The following is an 18,468-nucleotide window of genomic DNA, read 5'->3' as shown; positions in this document are numbered from 1 at the left end:
CGCAGCAGCGCAACATTTCCTTCCAGTAACTGCCGACGGCCCAGCACCGGTCAGAGTTCCACACCGGATATTCCCCACGCCCAACGTCAATATCGAGGCTAGCGCCCCCCCCCCTCAGATTTTTTCCCTCCTCCCACAATCCGCCGGTTGATTCAGCAATCAAAGCAAAATGGGTAAGGCATTTTGCAGCCTTTTTCTCATTCCCCTGCACCTGTAGCTGATTCACCAGGAAAAATCAGTAGTCACTAGATGACACCTGCTCCAGCTGGCTATCCAGCCTCTAGTTCAATTTTCACGAGCTGATCCTCAGCTTTGTCCCAGGCACAGCTGCCTCCAGTCTTGGCACAGGACAAGCCACTGCTCAGCCTTTGCCTGAGCAAGAACGGGCATTGATAAATGCACACCTGTCCCCCGGGGGCACGCCAGCGCCCTTCAAAAAGGGCGTGTGGGACCGCGCACCCTTTATCAAGGGTGTGCACGCCCCCACATAGGCGTGCACAAGCGTGCACCGTGCCTGCTGGCCGAGAGCCCGTCGGGGGGTATGGTGTATGTATCCCTGCTCGCCGAGAAGGATAACTCTTGGCGAGCAGGTATACAAACACCTGCCCGCCGAGCCTGCTCACCGAGAGCCCCTCGGCGGGCAGGTGCATGTACACCTGCTCCAGGCATACAGATCCCACCTCGCCAAGAGCCTCTCGGCGAGCAGACCTGCCTGCCGAGCCTGCTCACCGAGAGCCCCTCGGCGGGCAGGTGCATGTATACCTGCTTGCCGACAGAAATCCTCGGCGAGCAGGCATACAGATCCCACCTCGCCGAGAGCCTCTCGGCGAGCAGGTATTCATACATCTGCCCACCAAGCCTGCTCACCGAGAGCCCCTCGGCGGGCAGGTGCATTTATACCTGCTCGCCGAGAGAAATCCTCGGCGAGCAGGCATACATATCCCACCTCGCCAAGAGCCTCTCGGCGAGCAGGTATACTTGAACCTGCCCGCCGAGGGGCTCTTGGCGAGAAGTTATTCTTGAACCTGCCCGCCGAGGGGCTCTTGGCGAGCAGGCTCGGCGAGCAGGTGTTTGTATCCCTGCTCGCCGAGAGTTATCCTTCTCGGCGAGCAGGCAAGGCTCTCGGCGAGCGGGGATATGTATGCCTGCTCGCCGAGGATTTCTCTCGGCGAGCAGGTATACATGCACCTGCCCACCGAGCCTGCTCGCCAGGAGCCTGTCGGCGGGCAGGTGCAACTTGCAAGTATACCTGCTCGCCGAGAGGCTCTTGGCGAGGTGGAATATGTATGCCTGCTCGCCGAGGATTTCTCTCGGCGAGCAGGTATAAATGCACCTGCCCGCCGAGGGGCTCTCGGTGAGCAGGCTCAGTGGGCAGGTGTATGTATACCTTCTCGCCGAGAGGCTCTCGGCGAGGTGGGATCTGTATGCCTGCTCGCCGAGGATTTCTCTCGGCGAGCAGGTATACATGCACCTGCCCGCCGAGGGGCTCTCGGTGAGCAGGCTCGTCGGGTAGGTGTTTGTATACCTGCTCGCCGAGAGTTATCCTTCTCGGCGAGCAGGCAAGGCTCTCGGCGAGCAGGTGCATGTATACCTGCTCTCCGAGAGGCTCTCGGCGAGGAGGTATCTGTAACTGCCCGCCGGGCTCTCGGCGAGCAGGTATACTTGCATCTACCCGCCGAGGGGCTCCCGACAAGCCATGGTGCACGCCCGTGAACGCCCATGTGGGGGCGTGCACGCCCTCGCACGCCCATACAGGGGTGTGCATGCCCTTTGGCTCGCACGCCCTTGATCAAGGGCGTGCGGTCCCACACGCCCTTTTCAAAGGGCGTGGGCGAGGGTGTGCCTCCGGGAGACAGGTGTGTGTTTATCAACACCCGTTCTTGCTCAGGCAAAGGCTGAGCAGTGGCTTGTCCTGTGCCAAGACTGAGGGGCAGCTGGGCCTGGGCCAAGGCTGAGCAGCAGCTTTGCCTGGGACAAAGCTGAGGAGCAGCTTGTGAAAATTGCAAGCTAGAGGCTTCAGCTATGCCAAAATGGGCACTGAGCTGTGTGCCAGCCAGCCCTGAACCAGCAGATGGAGTAGCTTTGGAGCTGAAACCAGAGCTGTGTTATGTCAGTTGTCATCAACTGACTCCTTTTTTTTCCCGGTGATTAATGGATCATCACCACACAGAAGACCTCCCAAACCCTGAATCTTTGTTGATTCCCGAGATGCAAGAGGCCCCGCCGCCTGACCGAGTTCAAGAGGCCCCACCGCCTGGCCGAGTTCAAGAGGCCCCCCCGCCTGGCCGAGTTACCCCGGTCCACATTGACTACGTCCTTTACGTTGAGAACACCATCTATCAACCACTGCCATCCAGTCGGGGTTGAACCACTGCCCAACCAGCCAAACAGTGGATGAAGATGGTTCGCAAGTCCTCTCTTGGCCCCTTGGAGATCAATATCCAGGCGTTATTGTGGCGCCTCTTCCAAAACCAGGTCATCATCCACATCTGTGGAAACAAGGAGAACCTGGCGAAGTTTCTAGATGATTCGAACGCCCTCGGCGACATCACTTGGTACGGATCAATCTACGGACACGCCACCTACGGGGTCTCCCACCTCTTTCAGGTCAAAAATGCGAGCAAATTCTCCAAGTTCACCAGGGCAGCAGCTGCTGCCCCCAATAAGAAGGTGGGTTTCAAACTTACAATGGTTGACCCCCACAAAGACCAGAAGGATAGCGCAAAGGTTTGTTTTATTACTAATTATTTGGCCCACTCACCTTGTCTTACTCATTACCAATTGTTTGGGCTGTCTGCAGGAAGCCCAAATCGACACTGCGTTGAGATTGAAATATGAGCCACCGGAGGAACGCGCAGTTCTGCAGCGCAAACAGCGCCGCCTGGCTGCCAATGTGAGTCTTTCTTTCCTCAATTTCTTGAGGAAAGAAACTCCGCATGCTGATAATCACCCTACCAGCCAAAAGCCAATACAGATCCAATCAACCCCGTGGTTGCAAAAATCCAATCGAAGTGTGTAGCTCATACGGCTGGAGGCCAAGAGTCCCAGGCGCTTGTGTTTACCTGCCCAGAGGACCCAACGCGCACAATGCTCCTGCCCTTCAAGCAGTTGTGGGCATGGGCAAAGGTCATTGTCAATAATGAAGCAGGGGTTGACTACGACCACTCCCCAACTTTGGACCTCTTTGTATGACAATCGAACATCAAATCTCCGCAAAAAAACTCCTCAGGAGCCCTCAAACCAAGCATGAAGATATCCCCTCCAAGCAAAAGGGGTTCGGAGTCCACACTGGCCGTTGGGAAATCTGCGAAGCGTGTCGCCTCGTTCTGTTCTTCAATCTCCTCCACCTTGGTCATGGTTGGTGTCAGTCAAACACCATCTGGCAATACCATTAGTGAGCCGGATGAGATCAAAGTTCTTCCAACCTGCCCCAACACCAATCCGGCGCCGTACAACCCAATTACCCATCCGGCCTCGAATGACCCAACCACCAATCCGGCCTATCTAGCAACTCCTCTCCCTTCAACAGTGGGGCGCAGTGGCTCCTTTGGTACAGACATGTCCTCGGCCATCAGTACTTGGTTCTTGGCCTTCCCAAACACTCCAGCGCCTCTTGTCCCTGAATGTCCAGCCTTGGAAAGCATCACCTTGGAAGAGTTCCTCTGTGAGGCAAACATTCCAGTTACCGACCGTGCCACCCGCCTCCGCTTGGAGCTCCATGGGATTGTGGAATGGCTTTATTTCAGATCGGCGACCAAGTTGCAGCTCATCCATTTGGGTTTTACCGCGGGAGTGGCCCGCTACCTTTGCAAGGGGGTGCCGCGCTTGTTTAGGCGCTATGGAATCAGAGCTATGTCTCCCGACAACAATGAGGACAACTTGTATGAGGAATAGGTTGCAACGGTCTCCCACCCGGCTCCCATCCTTCAGAATCAGATCTATTCTTTCTATCGTTCTATCTTAATTGACTCCAAATATCCAAACAAAAAAAAAGTCCTTTTTACTGTTGGCTTGTTAGGAATTCAGATGTTTTGTGGTTGATCAGAATAACTGAAGTGTGTGCAATCTGCGTTTGTTAAGAAATCTCATCTGTTGTGGTCGAGAATAAATCAAGTGTGTGCAATGATTGAAGAAACAGATCTACTTGTGTCGTGCGTGGGGATGTGTTGCCCCAGTCCCACTTTCTTTTTTTTTGTTTTCCCAGTCCAACAAACACCTGAAGCCGCTAAGTCCCACCATAACCTGAAGCCGCTTGACAGGCAAATTTTGAAGGCGCTTCACAGGCGGGATTTTTGGCTAAGTCCCACCAAAAACATTGAAGGCGCTTCACAGGCGAGATTTTTGGCCAAGTCCAGCAATGAAGGCGCTTCACAGGCGGGATTTTTGGCTAAGTCCCACCAAAAACTTTGAAGGCGCTTCACAGGCAAGAGTTTTGGCCAAGTCCCACCAAAAACAGCTTTCAGATTTGCGCGCGTCATGTTGTCCGCGCTTCCATGCAGTTTTTTGAGTCTCCTAATCAAAATAAATTACCGTGTATGTATGTACTTGAAAAAAACACCATTCAAGACGACAAATGAGGTCAAAAAGAACAAAACAAGAGGAAAACATTGGAATAACCCAACACAGTTGAGGGACAAGTTTCACATTGAGAAAAAAGAACCGAACAAAATGAACCAAACACAAAAGTTACATGTACCCACAGGACCAGAACTCCGCAGCCATCAAGGCGGGGGTGACCAGTTCATTAATGTAAAGCTTGATTAGATCTACATCTTCCATCTTGTCCCCAGTGAGAATCAGGTCCCGGCAGAGGTGGCTCTTGAGGACCAAAAAAACTTTTTCGATTGGGTTGAAGTCAGGCGAGTAAGGCGGGAGGTATATAAGCAGGACTTGATGATTGTTGCAAATGTCCATAATTCGCCCGTTGTGATGGATGCAAGCATTATCCATGATCAAAACACTGTTTGTACCTAGGAAAGGGTTCATTGTAGGCATCTGAGGGGTCTTTAATCTAAATTAGTCGCTCCGGCCAGTACATCACAAAGGAATGAGATGCTCACAAGGACTTCTTCAAGGAAGTACTCAAAATCCATCCGCTGGATTGAGCCCGGTTGAGCTATGACTCCCAGGACTCCATCCAAGGAGACCGCAGGCAAAAGACTGAGCCTTGGGGAGTCGTGTGTGCGTTCAATTCGCTTGGTTTGGGTCCCTTTGACGGCCACGCCACATCGACGTTGTAGTTCATCTACGCAAATTGCAGGCTCATCTGCAATTTGTGTAAGAGTCAGCTTACAGTTGGCCAACAAAAATCCGAAATAAGATTAAAGCTCACCTGTGAACACCAAGAATTCAGGAGGTAAATTGGCCACCTTCCCAATGAAGTCGGACCGTTTGATCTCGCACTGGGCAGGATGGACCGTTCTAACCTTCTTCTTAGTGAGTCCAATTCGGACGCAAAGTTCATTGTAGATGGTCGACAGAGGGATGCGAATTCCAGTCGCATCTTCAACACATTTCTGGATTTCATCCAAGTACAGAGTTGGGTCCGTCACGAGGATGTCAAGCATAAGTTCTCTTTGATCGGGATCAACTTGAAAAGGCCTCCCTCGTTGGAGGTACAAAGCTGGGTCTCGTACCACATTGGTTGTGGTGAGGAATAGATCCTTCCAGCATCGGAAGGATTGAGGCGAGATTTGGGCGTCCAATAGGTCATTGACCTCTTCCCTTCGTTTTCCTCGGAGGATGAGCTTGACCGCCACCGCCTTCACTTCCGGTGCGTACTTGACAAAAACCATTGGTACCAAGAATCCTCAATTTGCTGCGGTTTGGATTTTGGCGGGCAAAAGGAGAGATTTAGCTCTCCAAAATATTTGAGGAGAGGCAAGGAAAGAAACTGTGACTAACCTGGCTGAATGGGTTGACTGGGAGGCCTAGGCTACCTGCTCGGTCTGATTGGATTGGCGGATGGTGGGAGGAGGGAAAAAATCTGAGGGGGGGGGGGGGGCGCTAGCCTTGATATTGATGTTGGGCGTGGGGAATATCCGGTTCGGATTTGGCCGGCTGGGGTGAGGGCGATGGCGCCATCAAAGAGACCCACGTCGTGGGGCCTGGCACTTGCTGGCGATGGAGGGCGCAGGGGTTGTTGTGTGACTAGCGTACGTACGTAACCTGTGGGAACTGTGCAGATACTATCTGCACAGTTCCCGCAGCTTTGGCAAATCCAGAAGGAATTTCTGCTGGAAATTCCATCCAAAGAAGCCAAGCTTTTTCAGATTGGCTTTATTCATAAGCCTCTCCTACAAAGAGCCCTCTGGGCGGGGTCCCCCGGACCCTCCGTTTGAGAGGCTTAGTTAAGCTAGATGACCTTGTATGTACGTCTATGTACAAGTGAGACCCCCGGGGTTCATCCCCTTCCTCGGGTGTCTGATCTTTAACCCCCTCAAGGGGACCCAAGTATTATTTTTTCAATTAATGATTTCATAATTTTCTTCTGTTGGAAGGAGAGCCCCCAGTACCTCAAGAGAATTTCAGAGAGGTGATGATTACCACCTTTTACAATGTATGGAGAAAAACCCACAGAAAAGCTAGCTCTTCTTGTGCAGTGCGCGAAGAGCCGTGGCGGAAGCGCGCACTGGGTGCTGGACGTCAAGACAACAACCCCTACATTGCGCAAAGAGTTTTCCGCAGTGCGCAAAATAAGTCCATATTCTTTTCCTCAAGAAATGCATCATTCATTTTTTATATTTTTACACCCAGTCATGGTACATACTGATTCAATAATTTTTTTGTTACATGACCCATGAGCACAAAAAATTGAGGGCACAGAGAAATGGGTATATTCTTTGTGCCATTCAATGCATAGCAGTGGAGTAGCTGCAGAACATGAGATACATGGGATGTGTGGTATTCTTAATAGTAAAGTATCTACAAACTGTATAACTTGTATGTTGCACATCCCAGAAGTAAAATTTCAGGTAATTTCCAATTTTGTATATTAGGGGGTATCAAATATGACCAAATCCAATGTAATTGACAGGCTTGAAAAATTCCACCATTTTTAAAACATCTTTTTCCTTCACATATCTCATTTTGAGATCCATTGGTGATGGATTTTATTTTTTGCTAATTGTAGATTTCTTATATTTGGTACCCCCTATTCTCCATGCCCTCAATGCAACAGAAATGGGGTGGCATCACTGATATACAAGGGATGTGTACTAGTAGGTATTATGACTAATGCACATTGCTGATACCCCATTTTCTAAAGCCATCCCATTGCTATAAATAGAGAATACACCAAATTTGGCATTAAGTGAAATGTTTAGACCTCTAGGATGTTTGAGAAGGAAGTAGGGTCAACAGGAATTATACTATTAAACCCACAACACATCTCATGTATCTCATGTTCTGAAGCCACCCCACTGCTATAAACTACAGGCAACAGTGGGCCAGCTATACTAACCAATATAGTGAGGTTGATGAGAGCAGGAAGAGTGCAGGAAAATATTAAAAAAAAATGGGGAATTTTTTGCAAAATATGAGGCCACGGGGCTGAAGAATCGGAAAAGAGAATACTTTTGGTATTTTTTTTGTGTGTTTTGGTTGAGAATTGGCAAAGATCTGGTTGCTTGAAGTTTAACAAGTGCGGTCAAGTTTCTATTTGATTCTGGGGAGCAGATTTTGTTGTGGTAGGTGGAGGATGTTGATGAAAAAACCTTGGATGATCTGGGGGCAAAACTATGCATATTTTATAAATAAAAAATAACCGCGTGCGCTGCACAGTTGCGGGGCCCTGGCAAACTGCGTGTAAGTTTAACACGGAAAAACTGGGGGGTTTTTAGTACGGATTTACTTTGCGCACTGCAAAAAACTCGTCGCGCACTGCAGGGGGCGTCCACTCGACGTCCCGGCCACAGTGCGCGGTAGCTCTTCGCGCACTACAGGTTAAAAACCTTAAAATTACTTCTTTTTTCTCTACCAGCTGGCAGAAGGGATTTTCCTTTCCCCTCCTCCAAAATCTTGGAGGATTGGGAGCCCTCAGCTGGACACAATCAAAGGATTTTCAAGTGAGTGGTTGCAAAATTTGCCTCCAGCGTCCATCAGAAGTTGCTCAATAGCTAGGCCCGTTTGCTTCTTGAAAAGAGTCCTGAACTCTAGGATGGCTGCAGCGGCTTGACTTTTCTCCTTCAGGATAGTGGTGTGAATTTAACCGGTGTGCTGGTCGACCAGCGTCACGAATTATTTTGCACCGCCGTTTGTTGGTGGCATGCTTGGTCCAACTAGATCACCGTGGATGACTTCAAGCAGCAATGGGCCACTGCACTACACTAACATTATTGGACAATAACTGTTAGTGTAGCCATTTTATTGACTCCCAAATTCATGTTATTTGTTATCTCAGATACAAGTATCCATACTAACAATAACAGGAAATAACAGCAATAACAACACTAACAGGCATTTTATTGCTACTAACAGGATAAAATAATAGTTATTGCTGTTATCCATCACTATTTCCTGGGCAAGTTCCTGTATTGTTAGCAACACAAAAAACAAGATAACAGAAAATGTTGTTATTGTTAGCTGGTTTTGGCTAAAATACACTACACTAACAAATAGCGTTAGTGTATTGGCCCACCGTTGCTTCAAGAGCAGACATTGTTGGTTTGAATTGTCCGTTGCAAGGAGTTCAAGTTGCTTTGCCCTGAATGCAGGCTGCACAGGTGTGGGTCCTCTTCAGGTTGATTTTATCAGGGATGGCTACCAACAGTTGGTTTGAGCTGGCGTGACCCAGCCAATTGTGCCATTTCTCAAAGTTGGATTGATGAGCCTTCTCCGTGAGCATTCCAACTGCCAAGTTCACCGGATTCATCCGAAGTTAACACAGTCCCTCCGCAGGAGGGACTTGCCTGCAAGCGGTGATCTTTGGCACAGGAGGAACGTGATTTTTTGAGAAAATCACACTTTTTTTAGTAATCTCACAATTTCTCCCTCATCTTACCAAGTTATTTCTCCTGATTTTCAGTACATGAAAGCTCTGCATGTTGCGGAGGGGACTGCCATTTTGAAAGTTTCATTATCTGCTTTCTTCATTGTGTAATCTTTGTTCCCTGCCATGCCAACTTTCACCGCTTAGGTGTAAGTCCCTCCTGCAGAGGGCCCTTCAGGCCCCCTTGGAGGGACGTTGATAAGTTTGGGATTCATCAATCCTTTGATTTCGAGGAGATCTTTGGTGGTGTTGACCGCGAACAGCTTCCCGTTGTCAATCCTGACTGCCAATTCACCGGTTTCTTGCTGAACTAAGGTCTTGTTCTTAATTAATTGTACTAGTGAGACTAGGTTTTGGGTCAGTTTTGGTACAAAGAGCCCGTCTTGGAGCGTGAGTGTTCCGCCGTTTTCAAGCATGAGTGTGGCATTTCCTCTGGCCGTGGCAAGAAGTTCACCTGGTCTACTGCTGGTCATTATTGCTATGTTGACCAGCTCTGTGATTGCAAAGTATGCTAAGGAGTAGAGCATATGGTTGCTTGCTCCTAAATCCAGGATGGTGGTTTGGTTGCGATGTTCAACAGCGCCAAAAGATGGAAGTATATCTACGGAGTTCTAAGCGCTGTTGCTAGCCGTTGTTTGAAGATAAGTGGCTGCTAATTTCTCATTCTTTGCCTCTTCCTTCTTCTGGCAAAGTAGTCCTGGATTTAGGGTCCAGCATTCCTCTGGGGGATGAGTAGCAATTGGGTTGTGGCTGCCTATGCATCTAATGGGGATGTAAGACTTCTTCCGTTTTTTAGCATTGGGCGCGTTTGTTGCTAAGGCGGTGGATGCCGGGATTTTCTCGGCGGGTTTTAATTTTGACGTTTTTTCAAATCTGCCAATTTCGCGGAGCTTGACGAGCAGCATTTTTTGATTTCCCAAGGCTTTGAGATCTCCAAATAGGTTCTGCATGATCATTGGACTCTTCTTGCAACAAAGGGTAGTCACGCTACGCGTAACACGTAGATAATGGTAACGTGACAGAATTTTTGCCGTTATCTACGCGTTACGCGTAATGTTGGTGCGATTACGTTATGGCACCACAGGAAGGCCCTTATCTTTAGGGTCAGCCCTTATCAAACTTAGTCAGTCCCTCTTCTGAGTGGCGGCAAGTGGCCCCTCGCGCGAAGCGCGAGCCTCTGAAGGAGGGACTTGGGACTAAGGGGCTGTTGAGTATGTCACTCAGGTGTTGTTTTCATTTCATTTGCTTTTTCCTGCTTCCACCATTTCTCATGTATGTCCCACACCTTTCACAAGTTGTAGTTAGTGTACCTGGGGCAGCAGGCGTGGAAGGACCCTTTCACCATCCTTCCACAAACCTTGAACACCGGCAACATCATGCCTGCTGTCCTCAGGTGAGTATCTAGTCTCTTTCCTTCTCTCATCTTTGTTTTCCTTTTCTCTTGGTCTGATGCAATCCACACAATCCTTCCACGAACCTCAAACACCGGCAACATTGTGCCTGCTTTCCTCAGAGTTTCTTTTGCATTTGCTCAACAGGGGCAAAATTTGGCGTGAGTCCTGAGTACAGCTTTCACCCATTTGGCTGGTGTGAAAGTTTGGCACCACTTTTCTATAGCATCCTGGTGGCCAAATGGTAGAGATGGGCGCTTCGCATCCGGGTACCCGCGCGTGTTTGGATACCTGCGGCCAATTTTAGCCATTTCCTGGCATCCGCATCCGCATCCGCATCCGACAGCGGGTACCCGCGTGCCTGGGCGGATACCCGCCCCTCAAAACATGCTTACCGGTTGACTGCTGCATATGTCAGTCAACCGGGAGGCACTTCTCCCTACCGACTGCTCCACATGGCTGTCAACCAGGAGGGACGCCTCCCGGTTGGCTGCTCGATATGGCCGTTGACCAGGAGGGACGCCTCCCGGTCAACTGCTCAATATATGACTGTTGACCAGGAGGGATTCCTCCTGGTTGACTGGTGTGTATAGTTGTCGACTGGGAGGGATTCCTCCCGGTCGACTGGTATGTCTAGTTGTCAACCGGGAGGGATTTCTCCCGGTTGACTGCTTGATACATATGCCTGTTGAGTTGACTGGGAAGGACTCATCCCGGTTGACAACTAGACATACCTGTTGACTGGGAGGGATTCCTCCCGGTTGACTGGTGTGTATAGTCATTGACCGGGAGGGATTCCTCCCGGTTGACTGGTATGTCTAGTTGTCAACCGGGAGGGATTTCTCCTGGTCAACTGCTCAATACATATGCCTGTTGACCGGGAAGGACTCATCCCGGTCGGCTACTTTATGTTGCTGTCGACTGGGAGCGACTCCCCCCGATCAACAGCAACATAGAAGGGCTTTATGGCTGCCAACCGCCGCAGCTCCCATACCCTAGGGAGAGCGGATACCCGCCGGAATACACGGGTACCCGCTGGATTCTGCCGGAATCTCAGACATTCGCATCCTCTGGCGGGTACCCAAGGGCCTCCAGCGGGTTCCATGTGCCCATCTCTACAAAATACATGTATTTCAATACAATACAGCATGTATTTTCCCTGATACATGCTGTATTGTATTGTATTGGGCACCCAAATACACAGTTTTGGAAAACCATGTATTGTATCTGATAAACAATACATCTATTTTGGTAAAATACACGCATAATAGGGGGTATCAAATATAAGAAATCCACCATTACAAACCCGTCAATTAGAAATTGCCAAATCCATGATTCCTAACTGATAGGTTTCAAATTCCACCAACCCAACCAAGGTGGATTTTGATATAAACAAATCACACTTTTTTTGTTTGAAACCAGTCAACTCAAATATACTACTCATCTCAACCGCTTTACACCCCAGCTTGCTTGCTCATCAACTCATCTCAACCGCTTTACACCCCAGCTTGCTTGCTCATCCCACTTCATCCAACCAACAACCTGATCAAATCAACCTGGCTGACCATCCAGGCCTCTCTTAACCTTTACAGCCTTGGACACCCCCCTCGCCACTGGAACCCCCACCAAGGCCTCAGGTGAGTGTTTTTTCATATTTTTTTGTCTGGGTCTTGATCAATTGATTGAGACCAGTTTCTAATGCATTTGAGAGGCCTGACTGACCATCCAGGCCTCTCTTTACCTTTAAAGCCTTCAAACTTGCCTCGGACACCCCCCTCACCACTGGAACCCCCAACAAGGCCTGAGGTGAGTGTTTTTTGATCTTTTTTTTGTCTGGGTCTCAATTGATCAGTTGAGACCAGTTTTTAATGCATTTGAGAGGCCTGGCTGACCATCCAGGCCTCTCTTAACCTTTACAGCCTTCAAAATCGCCTCGGACACCCCCCTCGCCACTGGAATCCCCACCAAGGCCTGAGGTGAGCGTTTTTTGATCTTTTTTTGCTTTTTAATGCACCTGAGTGGCCTGGATGACCATACAGGCCTCCATTGACCTTCAAAGACTGCTACTTCGCCTCGGACACCTCCCTTGCCTCTGGAAACCCCTTCAACTCCTCAAGTGAGTCTTTTCATTTTTCTTATGCTTCAGCAAGGCCTTGCTGACTTTCCACGCTGCAATTTACACTTCTAGGTTATCTCAACAACGCTCAAAGGACAATTAACGTGAAAATACATCATGAGCTTGCAGGCAAGTTGTTTCTTCTTCCAACAAAGCAAACAAACTGAAGCCTCCAGATGTTCCCCCCCCCCCCCCCTCCAACCCCAATACCCATTGCCAGGAACATCCTCAGGAGGCCTCCTCTGGTGTGCGTCAGAAACATCCGTTTGAGATGCCCTATGTCACTGCCAGAGTCAGGGCCTCCTTTGTGGATTGTTATTGTGGATGGGACATGGGATGGTGGATTGCTCATTTGCAAAGCACATCCTCAGGTGGCCTCCTCTGGTGTGCTCATGTTTGCAGGAAGGACCACAATGCTGACATATATATGTTCTGGGAGAGCTTCATTGCCTATGCCAACAACAGACACAAACACATATTTGCCGTAGTCAAATAAACTTATAAATTTTGCTCATCAAAGGATGCTCCAGCCTTCATCAACTGAATCTTCAGGCTTGGATTGCAATACTTCTTTGATGACTTCCTGCAACTCTATACATGCAGGATTGGAATGATCATTGGGTTGCATCAGGAAAATTCAACCGGTGAGGTGGCTGAGTTGACTGATTGGACAAGTGAGGCAAAGCAAATGGAGATTTCGGAGCAAGTCAGTAGGCTTGCCACCCAATGGAAGAGGCTGAGGCCTTGGCAAGGGGCTTTGAGACTGGGAGGGTGGGGGGAAGTTGCGGTCTTTTGGATTGAGTGATTGAAGAATAAGTTGAGGTTATTGAGTCAATAGTAGACAATGCGCATTGACTGCCAACATGCACAAGCAACTGAGAAAAGCGATATGCAAAACTTGAGATCCAGATGATTTTACCATTGAAGTAATTGAACTGGGGATGTGCAATGGGTAAGGTGAGGGATGCCTGCAAGAAGATATGTGGTCAGTTGTTGGTGACCTTCAGATTTCACTGGAGGCAAGAATTGGTGAAAAAAAGATGGAATCAACTCAACTTCTGACTCCACAGACTGTTCATAGACTGTGCTGGGTGATTGAAGGTGATAGTGTGAATGCTGCAGAGTTGAGTGATCAATTTTTCTCTGAGATGTGACAGTTCTTGCATAACCTCATCCCAGTCTTGGTGGACCAAGGCAATTTGTTGAGGTAAGGAGTCCATTGTTTGGATGGCCCCAGCGAACCCGTTGTGGGTACCTGCTATCCCGGATGCTGGCGGGTACGCGCCACGGCCGGCGGGTACCCGCCAGCGGGTGCGGGTGCGGGTGCGGGTGCGGGTGCGGATGTCTGAGATTCCGGGAAAAAGTGGGCGGGTACCCGGATAATTCAACCCACACCCGCCCGCACCCGCCCACCGCTTCAACCGGAAGGCCTGATCCCTTCCGGTTGCCAAGGTTTTACAGCCTTGGCAGCCAGAAAAACCCACCTGGTCGCCGAGGACACACAACCTCATCAACCAGGAGGGATTCCTTCCGGTCACCGGGGCTGTATCTCGGCGACCAGAAGGAAAAAATCATCCCGGTCGCAGAGGTTACAAAACCTCGGCGATCAGGAGGATACTATTTTGGTCACGAAGTTTGTAAAACCTCGGCGACCGAGAGGAAATGGTCCTGGTCGCAGAGGTCAAATAACCTCAGCGCGCGACCAGCAGGTAACCTCCTGGTCGCAGAGCTCGCCGACCAGAAGGCAACCTCTTGGTTGCCGAGGTTACCTCGCCAACCAGAAGGCAACCTCTTGGTCGCCGAGGTTACCTCGGCGACCAGAAGCTAACCTCCTGGTCGCTGAAGCTACCTCGGCGACCAGAAGGAAACCTCCTGGTCGTCAAAGTTACCTCGGCGACCAGAAGGAAACCTCCTGGTCGTCAAAGTTACCTCGGCGACCAGAAGGAAACCTCCTGGTCGCAGAGGTCTGATTGCAACCAGAACGGCTTCCTTCTGGTCGCCGAGGTCATCCCTCTTCGACCGAAAGGGGCCCCTTCCGGTCGCCGAGATGAGTTTCAAGGAGCGGGTATCCGCGCGGGTACCCGCCCAGGCCGGCGGGTACCCGCCAACAAGTGCGGATGCGGGTACGGATGTCGCACCCGCGCGGGTACCCGGGTGTGACGGAGCCATCTCTAGTCCACAGAAAGCCCAACCCCCATATTCTGAAGCAGGTTGATGAAGTGCGGATAATCAATATTGCAAATGAGATTGAGCTGCAAGTAACCAACTCTGTTGTATGGCCAGTTCTTGTTTTTTCTTTGAGATTGAACTATAAGTATAATTTGATGGAAGTGGAGGTGAAACATACCTTGAACAGAAGAAATTTGTGTAGGGGTGGTTGAGGTTGTTGTGTGTTGAGGTTGGTGTGTGGATGATTTTGGCCGGGGAAAATTTGGGTGCACAAACTTCAAAAATCAAATAGGGGGATGTACGCTTTTTGGAACAGGTATTTTTTTTCTTATATTTGACACACCCTGGGCAAAAAATAAGGTTTTTTGGCATTTGCAATTGAGGATTTTGCAATTAAGGATTTGGTGAGACCCGTCAATTAGGTAATGGTGGATTTGGTTATATTTGATACCCCCTAATACTGATACTTGTAAAGTATCAGTTTCACCATTGCTACCACCACTAGGCTACAATCACTGCAAAAAAAAAATGTGTCAACTGTGAGCAGTTGACATGCGGAAACTCTGAGGAAGCTTGTGGTGTTACACCAGCCTTACTCAAGGTTTGACTTAACCCAAGCTTCAATGCACAGTCACTGTGCACCTTGCACAGTGACTGTGCCAACAAAGGCACTTCTGCATTCATGTGGAGTTACAATGGCAGCTTGGCTTGAGTATCCTGCATGTCAACTGCAAGCAGTTGACCAAGTTATTTTTGCAGTGAATGGTCCTTTTGTTTCCTACAGGGGGCTGTCCACGTGGCCAACTGTGCAACTGGTGGGTAGATCATTGGACTTGGGCTGATGTCACCTGTAGTCTATTGACAGTTAAGTTGGATATTCCAAATGTACAAATCTGAAAACCTAGGAACTGGTCATTTTGGTTATGGGTGTTTTCTTTCCAAACCATATCAAAAATCACATTTTCACAGCTTTTTCTTCTTCCTATGGCAAAGGCTTCACTTTGCCTTTTCCACCCATACTTAGGTGATTGGAGAAGCTCACACTTCACACTCACCTAGGGAGGGTGCTGCGGCGCACTCCTTACACAAATCCCACAAGAAGTGCCTAGGTGAAATGGATGGTTACAATTTTAATCCCCCTTCCTCATAAGAAAAACAAAGGACATAACCCTTAGGCAAAAAAAGGTCATTTGGTGAGTATCCTTAGGCAGAAAAAGACCATTTGGTGAGTACCCTTTTTGGTTTTAGCCAAAAAAACTGTGCATTTTGGTTACCCACCTTAGGGGGTTTCCAGGGTCCTGATAAGATTGTAATTGATTCCAGGATTAATAAACCATGTATTTAAATATGAAACAAAATGAAATGAAATGAACTGCACCCAAAAAAAAGAACCATAATATGTTAGTCTATGAGTGTTGATATGAACTAGGTAAACGGAAAAAATCTGTTTGTGTAGCGTGAACAAATCCTCTGTAGATGTGTGATTAAAGAGGGGAATCGGTCGAATAACGAGTCTTGATATCATTGTGAAGGAAAGAGCGAAATAAATAAGGAAAAATGATTGATTGACAACAACAGGCCATAATGGGTGAGCAGGCGGGCATGATACAATGAATTAAAACAAAACTTTTGGAGATACACCTTAATTTTTTTTATTGATTTTAGTCACTCGTTTTTGCTTGAAGCCATCAGTATGTATATCGTTCCATGAAGTACGAAGATGAAGCTGGTCTAGATCGACGGGATCTCTTGAATAAAAGGAATGTATGCCGTTTTGATGACCCACGCGAGTGGGAGAAGAAATAGCGGAAGAGGGGGATGAACGCCGAAGAGGTGTACTCCGGGCAGCGAAGTGGGAGATCGAGCGTGAAAAGGGACTGAGAGTCCAATTACCTCGGACAAGACTGGCCAGTAATGCACATTGTGATCCTTCTGCTTCGCTTTCTTCGTCCTCTTTATCAAACTTGTCTTCTTCCCCGGCCGTCGGACTGGTTGAGCGAGAGCCAAGGAAGATAGACGGATGGGCATGGGAGCGCACCGGCGTACCACAGTTGGATGCATAGGCGGGCAAGCAAGTCGTACTGGAGCGTTGAGTGGATGGAAAAACTGAAGAGGTAGGTCGAGGGAGGGGCTGGGTGCGAAAAGCACTGATAGGACTGGTGGTCGTTCTGATCTGTTCGGGTCGCTTCGTCTGAACTGTCTCTCTGATTGACATCATCCTGGCAGCTAGTCCACTTGAGCTGGCGGCATGGCTCTGCATGGATAACCGCTCTAAGCGCCGGCTTCGCAAGACTTCTCCTTCTTCGAGCTGTTCCTCTTCAGCTCGGGCCTCTTCAAGATCATCCAACTTCATCCTTGGTCTGGAATCCAAGACTTTGAATGAGCTACGGGTTCCTTCTTGTCCATTACGCGACGATAGTCCAGAGGATGAGAGCGCCGAATTCACAATGCCAGCAGAATGGGAATGGAAGATCTTGGGTTTAATCATCGGCTTTTTGGTCCGATTCTCGGTTGGCTTCCTTTGCTTCTGCTGAGGAGATGGTGTGGGACTATGGGGCGAAAAAAGGGTTGATGACGAGACATCGGATGGGGTTGCATCCTCCTTGTTTTGATCTTCTTCGTCATCGGTATGGCTTAGAACAGCCCCTAGCCCTAGCTTCCGGTTTTTCTGTTTGATGAGCGAGCGGTAATTGGTAAAGTAGCCGACCAATGGTGGATGAGAAGGCCGCAGCCCATACGTGGGATCGTAACATTCGATTTCGTCCGGCACAGATAAGATTCCATTAGAATCGCCAGTCGATTGAGTCGTCGGTAGAGCGGGAGTAGGTGTTGCAGGGGCCGACGGTGAAGGTAGTTCGATCCGGTTTTGGAATCGTCCATCCGGATTGTCCCGTCCCAGCCATCTTCGACTGAGTTGATGAATGATGCTAGGTAGTTCAGTCCTGAAGAGGTCCCTCAATTGTCGCTCAATCTCAGACTGTAAAAACGTCTGGATTGCCGCCAGAGAATCGAATGATGATGAGACTTGAACACTTTCGAGAGGATCGTTCTTGAAGACCAATGTGACGCCTTCTAAGCGAGAGATGACGAGTACTACGATTGCCCTGAGTTTCAGACTTGATAAACTTAATGACATCGGGACTATTAGGGGTGTCGACGCGAACAAGATTGGAGGTGTGGTCAGGATATCTGAGGTAGCAGTGGGTGTCCTTTGACGCAATGGGTTCACCTGTTTCAGAGATAAAGAAGATGACAAAGACAAGAGTTAGAGAATGTACTTTAAATTTAAGAAAATCCCAAGAGAGCTGCATCCGGATTGATTCGAGGTAAGGCATGCGGACTTGGACTTTAGTTTGCAGGCGAATAGACGCATCACCGGCATACGTCATTCTGAAGATGCCTCTAAACCTATCACGGCCAAGGTCTCCGATTTCCAGGATTTCGAGGTCGGGTGGCTGTGGAGGAAAATTAAAAATCAAGTATCAGTATCAGCCTGCTGGGGATAATTCAAATAGATGCAAGAAAAGGAAAAAAGTGACAGTGAAACTCAACAATTGTTCCCATATCAAGTTGATTGACTTCAATTCGATCAGCAATGATGGCGGGCTTGTCACCCTTGTTCAGAGCCTAGACATACAATCAAAGGAAGGTAGGAATCAGCACCCAAACCGAATCGATGGCGATGTGATAAGTTTATTTTTTCTTCGTCCGGGAGACTATTATGAACTGACGGTGGACAGTAGGTTCTTTGCATGGTCATAGAACGAAGGCGAGAACTTGGGCCACTTGAATTCGAAACTCAT

The 18,468-nt window shown here is 48.9% G+C and overlaps 1 protein-coding gene across 1 annotated transcript; it reads right to left on the bottom strand.

Annotated features, from left to right (window-relative positions):
• Positions 1 to 16,307: 16,307 nt before the first annotated feature.
• On the bottom strand, positions 16,308 to 18,468 carry PtA15_1A423 (uncharacterized protein; the record flags this gene model as incomplete). Its single annotated transcript, XM_053165450.1, has 4 exons — positions 16,308 to 17,894; positions 18,007 to 18,120; positions 18,218 to 18,292; positions 18,397 to 18,468. The coding sequence occupies 4 exons, from the start codon at positions 18,466 to 18,468 to the stop codon at positions 16,308 to 16,310; spliced, it is 1,848 nt and encodes a 615-aa protein (XP_053016640.1).

This window comes from Puccinia triticina, chromosome 1A, assembly GCF_026914185.1.
Source record: "Puccinia triticina chromosome 1A, complete sequence".
Taxonomy (NCBI): Eukaryota; Fungi; Basidiomycota; class Pucciniomycetes; order Pucciniales; family Pucciniaceae; genus Puccinia; species Puccinia triticina.
This window is presented reverse-complemented; position numbering and strand designations above follow the sequence as displayed.